At 34.2% G+C, this 10,543-nt stretch overlaps 1 protein-coding gene and 1 pseudogene across 1 annotated transcript; one reads left to right on the forward strand and one right to left on the reverse strand.

Annotated features, from left to right (window-relative positions):
- Positions 1-30: 30 nt before the first annotated feature.
- On the reverse strand, positions 31-1,800 carry LOC147385362 (phosphoserine aminotransferase 2, chloroplastic pseudogene; annotated as a pseudogene).
- A 4,171-nt stretch (positions 1,801-5,971) lies between these two features.
- LOC147385363 (ubiquitin-conjugating enzyme E2 2) lies at positions 5,972-9,990 on the forward strand. Its single transcript, XM_086422061.1, has 6 exons — positions 5,972-6,136; positions 6,224-6,391; positions 6,492-6,517; positions 8,208-8,297; positions 8,478-8,566; positions 9,643-9,990. Exons 2-6 carry the CDS (start codon positions 6,267-6,269, stop codon positions 9,769-9,771), a joined length of 459 nt encoding a protein of 152 aa, XP_086278187.1. The 5' UTR covers positions 5,972-6,136; positions 6,224-6,266; the 3' UTR covers positions 9,772-9,990.
- Positions 9,991-10,543: the final 553 nt, after the last annotated feature.

Raw genomic sequence — 10,543 nt, forward strand, 5'->3', positions numbered from 1 at the left:
TCTGGAGTACGATTGTGCGACCAACTCAAAGAACAATGAATAATATCCATAAAATTAATTCATAAGAGGAGATTTTACAATCACCCAATCTAAAATTTGAATAAAATCTATCTAAAAGACCCGACACCATACTCAGAATTGGATACAATGCAACCAAAATACAATCCATAAAGGGGAAAAAATGAATAAACAACAAAAGGGCCGTTTAAACGTTGAAGCAACGCTACTAAAGTATAGGGACACATTGCCTGGATTAAGCATGCCTTAGCTGGAAATCCTTCATGAAAGCAACCAACTTCTCAACCCCAGCCAACGGCATTGCATTATAGATTGAAGCTCGCATTCCACCCACCGATCTGTGACCCTTGAGTTGAACCATCTTTTCTTTGACCGCTTCCTTGATGAACTCTGCCTCAAACTCCGACTTTTCCATCGTAAATGGAACATTCATCAGTGACCTCACTGATTTATCAACTGGGCATCTATAAAAACCGCCACTCCCATCAATTGTATCGTAAAGAATCTCTGCCTTCTTCAAATTCTTCTTCTCAACCTCCTCCAAACCCCCCTGATTTAACAGATCTTCAAAAACCAATCCACATGTATAAATCCCATAACAAGGTGGGGTGTTATAAAGTGATTTGTTCTCCACATGGATCTTGTAATCAAGCATAACGGGTGTGATCCCTTGCGGATATCCAACCAAATCCTTCCTGATAATCACAATAGTGACCCCAGACGGACCCACATTCTTCTGTGCTCCGGCATAAATCAACCCAAATTTAGAAACATCAACGGGTTTCGAACAGAAATTAGACGACATATCAGCAATCAAAATCCCATCTTTGTTCTTTGGGTTCGGATAATTCTTGAATTCAACACCGTGAATTGTCTCATTGGCGCAAATATGCAAATATTTGGCACCCGGATTTTGTTCCATCGAATCAAAAGATGGGATTTTCGTGTACTTTTCAGATTTCCCAGACCAAATTACATTGGGTTTACAGTATTTCTGAGATTCCTTAAAAGCTTTATCACTCCAAGATCCAGTAACCACGAAATCAACAGAATCATCTGGTTCACAGAGATTCAAAGGGATTGCGGCAAATTGGGTCGTGGCGCCTCCTTGTAAGAACAAGACGGCGTAATCGGAAGAAATATTCAAAAGGGTTCGAAGATCTGATTCAGCTTTCTCTATAATTGAAACGAAATCTTTACCTCTGTGACTCATTTCCATGACGCTCATGCCAGAACCTCGCCAATTGTAAAGCTCTGATTCTGCTTCTTCAACACGGTTTCGGGAAGAGTTGCTGGACCTGCAGCGAAATTGAAGACGCGATCTTGAGTTTGGGTTATTGGAGTTGTGTTCGAGCGATCTTGAACTTGGGTTGCGCAGGTGATTGAGAGGGGTTTGTTTGAGCGAGTTGGGATGAAGAATTGACCCTTCTGGGAAGAGAAGGCGTTGGGGTTTTTGAAAGAGTGATCGTTGGAGGGATAATTACGGCTTTTGAGGAGAAGAGAATGAGGAGAAGCTGCCATTGCCATAGTTGTTTGAAAGAAAAAAAAACCTTTTTTTTTTTTGTGGCACTAATCAGAGAGAGAGAGAGAGAGAGATTTTCTCCTTAGGGTTTGGTAGATCTGAGGGTTGGGGAATGCCTTAAATGGCGGAGACTAGAAAACAGACAGAAATAAATTTTAATTTTTGAACTTTCGACATCAAGCGACGTTTGGCGCACGGCGTACCTACTCTTGAGTCTTGATCAACAAGTCACTGAATCATAGAGATTGGTTCCTGATTTCGAGGATGCAAGTATGGAATCTCAAGGAAACATCTCAATCAGGATGGATGCCAAGTCTAGACCACAAATGCGATTTAAAAACTATTGTTGAAATATATCACATGGGATATCTTATTCAAAAGATAATAAATAAATCTCGATCGATAATAATTTGAATTTTATTTGAAAAATATTTATGTAACTAAATATATTATGTGTTATAACTTTAAGATTTAGATAATGATTTTATGACCCTCCCCCTCCTCTCACATACACTCCTTGATGTTGCATGTCTCAGAATCATAGCTTCGTTTCCTCAGGATACACTATTACAATTATTTATGGGATATACAGATGTGTATCCCATGAGTAAAAAATCTATGATTCTAACTCATGCTACGTCAATGGGAGTGTGGAGGTGTGTGTCGGAGGGAATGTTAGAAAATCACGACTTTAAGATTTAGTAGTAAATTGAGCATCATTAACCCTAGCCTAACTCAAATTTGACAAGTTAAAAATTATTGATCCCAACCCTATCTTTGCAAGCTCAATAAGAAAGTCCTAACCATTATTTAATCAGGTAGCCTGACCTAGCAAATTAGAGGGAGGGTTCACATGATACCACTAATTCATTAGATATGTAATACGTAGGATCACAACCCTTTCTACCTTATGTTCTGATCTCATCGTTGAAAATTAATTAAGCCATTTAATAATATAAAGGAGACCATTATTAATAATTAAAAAAGATAATTTTTGTGCATGCTAAGATTCTAAGAGGCGGTTAAATTATGCATTAGGAGAAGGTTTGTCACGATGTCTCGAATGTGCTTTGACTCATCTCAGAAGTACACCTTCATGAATGCTTTGAAAAGCAACTTAGGCCTTGCCTTTGTGCTCTTGTTGAAGGATTAGTTTTCAGGCACGTGCAATGGTGCACATCACACTCACTAAGTAACTGAGGGTATGCCCACGTGGGTAGCCCCTGAGTTATATGTATATTTTCTCTATGACAATGCATGGGAATCTTAGATGATCACATAATGTAAATCCATTGTACTCTTCTCAACAAAGGCACCTTAACCTATAGCCAGAGCTATTTGAGTGTAAAGGAGTCTGATTTTTTATATTATGCGGAGGTGTTATCTTGGGCAATGCTCCACTCGAGATTTATCCTATAATCACAATTTTTTATGCACAAATTGTATTCTCATACATCAAATGCAAATAAGAAAAATGCAAAGAAGAGGAGAATTTGGGAAATAAATCCTTTTTTATGAGGTTCATTGTCCAATTTGCCAATTACATTATTCTATCCTTAACATGGTTTTTAAACTCGGTATCTCGTCTCGTCTCGTTCAGCTCCGATATCGAGTTGTCTCGGATGAGTTTTCTGATACGTTTGAGATGTCTCGTGAGACAAATCAAAAAATTACACGTGCGTCATAAAACTCGATAAAAAAAATGACTTTGTGAGTTGGTCTCGTTCAGCTCTGATATCGAGTTAACTCGGGCGATACGTCTCGATCTCGGACGAGTTTAAAAACCATGATCCTTAGAGATAATTCTCTAGTGTAAAGTCTTGATTTTCTTACTTGAAAATTTTCACTTAGTGTGTACGTGGTTGGCGTGGTAAGGGCACAAACCCATAGATCTTTTTCTTTGAGATACACAAGGAAAACAATCAACGGTTATGTGCCCTTGCCACGTTAGTAGAGTACAAATCAAGTGAAACTTTTTGAGTCAGACAATTATTAGCTAAATCACTTACTCTTTTTTTTTTTAACGTACAAATTTGATTCTCCTTTCTCGATGGGATGGGCCTTTTTTGACTTTAAATATAGGTTTGGAACCATTGGCACAGTAAATAAAAAATAAGAAAACACAAAATTCCAACTTTTATTATGAAATCGAACTATTAAGATTTATCATAGAGATATGTGATATATCATTGGGTTATGTCTATAATCCTCAGAGTTGGATTTCATGATTTATTGATCTGAGTATCATTTTTTCTTTTAGGAATCAATTTATTAAATTAATTTGGAAAGATTGATTCTCTTATCTAGTTTATCTTCATAAATATCTCTGCATATCTATTATGCAATCTAATTTTCTAAGAATTGTTTTAAGTAGAGTCGTGCTGGAGTGACCTTACGATTAGACCTCACATCACACATCTTGACGTGAAAGTGGATAGGTACCAAAGATGCTTTTTAATTGTATCTCAACGAAATCATCTATGGTTTCCATACACTTTCACATCGAAGTGTGCAATGTGAGGTCCAATCTTGAGATCACTTCAACATTATTCTATTAGGTAATTTACTTGAGCAAAAAGGTCAACAGGTCAGGTTTTACTACAATTACTTGAAATGCGTTTGAATAACATCCTTTTTTGATTGGGTATGATTTTGATCATTTTTGGAGTCCAATAATTAGTTAACCGTAGGCATATTTTAATGATAGTAGAGTGGATGTATCAAATTACCTGATATTAGTTTTATTTCAATGTATCCTCCGATTAGCATATATAATGAGACAATGTGCTTTTATAAAGAAAAATGCCTTAGAATCACTTTTTTCAATCAAATAAATGGATACTTTTGGCCCATATGGTGAAACAATTTTCATAAGAAATATTTTTAAAATTTGAAATTTTCTATTATTTAAAAATTTTAAATCATTAAAATAAAATATAAAAAAACTTTCAATAGCTTTATTGCTTGAGCAAAGGCATATAATGAAGAATTTTCTATGATTAAATTGATTATCACAATGAGCTTATCAGGTCAATTTGTGGTGGGTCCCATTCCATGCACTTGCACTTGGACTGAGATGGCTACAACATCATTTCGAGGGAAAAAGTTGGGACCTTGGCGAATCTAGGGATTCCCTTCTGTCCACTTGATTGGTGGAGTACAGGTCCTCATCAAATTAGTGATTGGGAAAGTTTCAAAGGTACCCTTCACTCAATCATGACCGTCTATTCTTTGGACCACGTGAATTTGGGTATAATAATTAAAAAAAATAACTCCTCTTGACACCCAACTTTTACTTGTTACACTCCAACCAAATTTACAAAAACAAAAATCAACCAATCTAGATATATTTCTTATTTTTGATACAGATACATATCTAAAAATGATGAGCACGAAATCAACATCAAGAGGTTGGAATAGACAATCATAGTTGACGTCAACTTATTCTTTTAGATGGGTTATTGTCTATAATGGTCATTCGTGACATTTTTATCTTGTACGAGTACAATGAAGAAAATTTCGATATGAAAATGTTAATTTTTATTTTAAATTATGTTAATTTTCCGTTAGTTGTGATAAATAATGTTGGATTTGATGATATAAAATCACCATTATTTTATTTCTTATGAATTGATGGATTTTTTCACTTATGTGGGAAATTTTGATATTTTCTTTTCATTAACTTATGAGAAATAAAAAGAGATTCTGAATGATTATATAAAAGGATTTTTTTTTTCTCTTTCTAAAGGGTGTAAGAAGGCATTGAGTTTCTACGTGTGTATTCTTTTTCTCTTGTAAAATTTAAAAACTCATGTTCTTAAAGGTGATCTTCATATTTATTTATCACAGATTTATGACAATAGAAGTGAAATCGAAATTTTTTGTTTGAGTTCTTACTAAAGTTGGGTGTAGAGATATAGTGAGTTTCATTAGAATATTAAAGGTAAATAAATTTTTATTATTGTAATTTCTTCTTCGATTAGTAGATGTAGTCCTATTATAAGTGAATCATGTAAATCTTGTATTATAGGTTTTTTTTTTTTTTCAATACTTTCTTTATCATCATTTGTATTTGTTTTGTAACGCATTCTTAGGATTTGATTGATTTGTTGTTAGAAGAAATTACTTCTGATAACTGATTTTTCATAATTTGAATAATTAAGGTGTAATTAGTAATAGTTAGTGGGGGTGCACATAGAATTTCTCTAAAAATGAGTTGAAAGACTGTTGGTGTTGGAGAAGAAATAGTGAAATAGTGGGGTGTCTTAATAAAAACAAATATCTACATTTCAGCAAGTTGAATAGATTGGTGTGTTATAAGTAAAAAAAGATATTTAATATGCCAACCAAAGTTCACTAGTAATGAATAACTGGAGTAATGGTGATGGATGACACCGAGGATGATTTATTATTAGAAAATGACTTCTTCTTGCAAAGAAGCGAAAGCCACATGAGACTATGAGAGAGAGATAGAGAGAGTCTATAAAGAAAGAAAACATTCGGACTAATCTCTCTCCTTTAGATTCTCTCTTTCTCTCTCTCTCTCTCTACGCACACACGGACAAGAGAGAAGAAGGAGAAACGCAGTTGAAAAAGGTGAGATCTTTCAAACAAAACCACCCATTTTATCACTTATAATCGATTGATTTCTTGTTTGGAACCCTAAAATCTGATTGGAAATAGAGAGAAATCGTTGGAAAAGGCATTGAATTTTGGGGGAAGGAAGATGTCCACACCAGCTAGAAAGCGATTGATGAGAGATTTCAAGAGGTTGCAGCAAGATCCACCAGCTGGGATCAGTGGAGCTCCTCAGGATAACAATATTATGCTTTGGAACGCTGTCATTTTTGGGTAATTTTTCGTTTTCTACGTTGTTATGGTAAAAATTTATCTTTTTTTAGTCTCTTGAATTGGATGGTTTGAGAGCTCTTGTTTTGATTTTGATTTGCAGACCTGATGATACCCCTTGGGATGGAGGTGAGTGGTTTTCGGTTTTTTATTTTCATCTTCTAGTTATTTTTCTTCATTTTTTAGCAAATATTTCCGATTTAATGTTAATGGATTGTTTTTGTGTTATGGGTTTTCTTCAGTTTTACTTATTTTTCTAGTTATGGTTGCTAAATATAATTAGTTTTTTGGTTGTTGATGTCTGTGAATGATATTGGGTTTTCTTAATCTAAGTGGATTAACAATTCTGGTCGCATGGATCTGAATCGACCCGTTCGGAAGAAGTATTTCAAATTGGTTGTTGGCAAAAATATTATTTTAGCATTGTTAATTCAGAATGAACCAAAATTGCCCCAACTAGAATGGGGACTTATGTTCGTAGAGTTTGATTGCCGTCCTCAACCCATGACCAATATGTGCCCAATGACCTTCCCATTTTAATATTTTCTTGTTCTATATAAAAAAAAAAATTAATCTGTTTATTTTTTTATTTTTTATATTAGATTAGGAATTGTGTTTAGGTTGTAGTTGTTTATAGTTGAGATTGCAGTGAAATTGTGGTTTTCTTTGTTGGATTAGTAACTAGTTTTCAGGTTTTGTTTGTTTATTGACACTAACAGGATGTTGAATTATAATACCATTTTCTGGTTTATTTTTCCTTTTGAAAAGTGAGTTTAGAATTTCAATTGAATCATTTTTTCAGCATTTTACATTTTCTAACATCTGTTTTCTTAGCTTGAGTTTACTAAACTGAACCAAGTTAATGTTACGGACTTTATATGGTTTGGTCTTTTGGTTCTCCATTGATTTATAATCTTTGGGCCATGTTAACTGGCCTTGAAAAATATAGTGCTGAAATGTTACTTACGAACTTTTGTTTTCTTTTCTGCTCGTCAGTGTTCTCAAAAGAATTGCAAGAAGATCCCCACTTGCATTCTTTTCTTAGGTTGGTTTATATTTAAGGGATGTGGGAATAAGCTACAATGATGTAACTTAAGAGTGTGTGTTTGTTTGAAAGTTTAATAATGGGTTTCTTCTATAATACCATAGGAATTTTGTTAAAAACAGTTCTATTACCAACTCTTCGCTGCTTGGTTAGAACGGTGTTTTTATGTTAAATTTGAGAAAGCAATGCTCCCTGTATTAGTTTTTGGAGGGTCCGCTTCAATATTAATTACAAGTTGTATCATTGGTGGAGCTTATTGAGTTCTTTCTATTGACATGTTCCCCATTGTAATTGAGCTGGGACCACAATCTTACTGCGATATTATGAGTGGAGGAGCTTAGACAATTGCATGGGTCTTAGATTTCTCCTCTATAACCAAACTTGTCTTCCAACATGAGTTGGAGGGGTTCCCATATAGTGTTATTAGGTTACCAAGCTTAAGTAATTCTCCTTTGCCTATTCTCAATTTCTTTTGATGGGATATCTATTTTTTTTCTTTTCTTAGATGGATTTTTTCACCAATATGTCTGTTAATGAATTTTAACTGTGTTGAGTTGTTGATATGTTAAAGATTGAATTTTATGGAGTAGCAATATTTGAAGAGAAGGAATAAATTAATTAGAAATTATTTGCGTTAGTCTTGCTACTGTGTTTCATCAATATTATTGAATCTTGGCTTTTCTTTTTTACTTGCATGGTCGGTACCTTCTTTGCAATATCTTCATTTCAAACTTATGTTGTTTAGCATCTAAGTCTTCTTTGGATCTTCCTTAGGTACGTTTAAATTGACACTGCAGTGCTCGGAGGACTACCCCAATAAGCCTCCAACAGTTCGGTTCGTCTCACGGATGTTTCATCCAAACAGTATGTTAAAAATTTCAATTCACAAGTTTTATTTTATTTTATCGTCGATACACATGATAAACTGTCGAGTGTTGTTGCTCCATTTAGATGCTTAGCTTTGAATCATGCTTTATAGATTTTGGAATGTTGTTTTACTGAGATAAAGACGTTCCCTGTTTGCATTTGCAAAATTTTGGCCAGTCTATGCAGATGGGAGTATTTGCTTGGATATTTTACAGAACCAGTGGAGTCCCATTTATGATGTTGCAGCTATACTGACTTCTATTCAGGTGTGAATTATTTTGATCTTTTACATTGTTTAGGGAAGATATTGGTCTTCTTAGTTAACTTTTGAACTCTAAACCCATGCACTCATGTTTTATTGAATCAATAAATGTTCTATTTTGAGTACTCATTACTGAAATTCCCTGTTAGGAATTATTTGCTACTTATTTAAACATAGATTAACAAGAGAGACTGAGGGACTATCCTTTTCTGACCCTGTTTTGAGCATCATAGAGAGTTTTAGCTTTTAAGTTAACATTTTAAGCATTGTCACAAAATTCTCTGAATTAGGGGTTAGCCGATTAATTTGGCAAATTGATGAAGTAATCGATGATCCCTCAATTCATTGTGGAATATGGTAATATTTTTACCTTTAGCCTCCAAAATTTTAGTTCTATCAACATTCAAACAGAAAAAAGAAGATAGGATTTAAAGAGAGGTTGGAGATGATAGGTTTTGGTAAGAAACCCTTTAAAATATTTTGTATAATCTCTGAAATTTTGCTGACTTTTTTACGAAAATTTCACGAATTTATCCAAATTGAACCCCCCACCGAACAATTTCCGAATCCAAACTTTGTTGCTATGATTTTAAGATTATCCCCTTTCAAATTTCTTGGGAGTTACAACCTAGCTCCGATTGATTTACTAAGTTAACGACATCACCCCTTAAATCAATTAGTAGAAGTGTTCAGTAGACTTTATGAATATCTTTTTTTTTATCCTTGATATGTATCTTTTTTCTTTTAGATGGACCAATGTCAACAACTATACTAAAAAAGGGAAGTCGAGGGTGGAACAAAAAATGATGGAAGAAAAGACCCCAAAAAAGAAGATTTCACCAACTCAATATGAAACCATTTTTCTTGCAGTGCAAGGCATTATTTGTGTTGAACTATTGACCGAAAACCAATTTTTTTTTTTTTTTTAACTTCCACCCTTAATTAATACCCATAAATAAAAAAATCACATATCTTGATGGCACCCATGAATTTATCTTTGTTTGCAGCCTTTTAGTGGCTGGCCTTATCATGATTTTATGAGTTACTTCTGACGAAGCATGTTGATGTCCCTTTTCTTAGTCCCTGCTCTGCGATCCAAACCCGAACTCCCCTGCAAATTCTGAGGCAGCTCGCATGTTCAGTGAAAATAAGCGGGAGTACAACCGAAGAGTGCGTGAAATAGTGGAGCAAAGCTGGACTGCTGACTGACTGTGAAGGCAAAAGAAAAGAACCTCCCATCTTTATTCTACCAACGAAAAAATTACAGAGAGTGGGGTGGGTTTGAAGTAGTGTTATGTTGGCAAAAACTTTTATCAAACCGTCATGTTTGACCTACATATAATATGCATGCATTGTTCTTTTAGAGGACTTTTTTTTTTATCGATTTCAAGTTCTGCATTATAAAGACTATTGCTAGATTGTCTTTCAGGTCTCCATGTTTTCTCTTGATTCTCTCTTTCATTTGGTTTCATGCAATCTTCTGTCATATAAGTTGCTTTGGTAGTGCGTATTCAAAGGACTTCTCGGAGCTTTGATTTTGTATCTCCACAGTGGGTTAGTTTCAAAAGTAACCATGGATGTTTAAGAGCTCTTATATTTACTTGATATTTGAGTTTGGTTCCTTTGTTCAACGAGTTATGATATTTTTGTTACTGTAGGTGCCTTGCGTCGATTGACACCCCATCCTTGATGTCAATACTGACAACAATGAAACTTATAAGAGTTGTGATTTTGCTCTGTGGAAATGTATTTTTTTTTTCCCTACCCTTGGTTGGCTTTCTCGACAACTCAAGCATTTGTAATCTTTTCTTTCCATAGGTTATTATTAAATCTTCTATAATTAACAATAAACAAATAATATGAATGTCTTTTTTTAAAAGAAAATTACAATTGTTTTTAATTGCTTTTTGTAAACGAAAAATTTAATTTGTAAAGCTTCCAAAATTATTTTCATATTTAATCTGACTACGAGATTTAACTT

This window comes from Akebia trifoliata, chromosome 14 (genome assembly GCF_017979445.1).
Source record: "Akebia trifoliata isolate Shusen 1 chromosome 14, ASM1797944v1, whole genome shotgun sequence".
NCBI lineage: Eukaryota > Viridiplantae > Streptophyta > Magnoliopsida > Ranunculales > Lardizabalaceae > Akebia > Akebia trifoliata.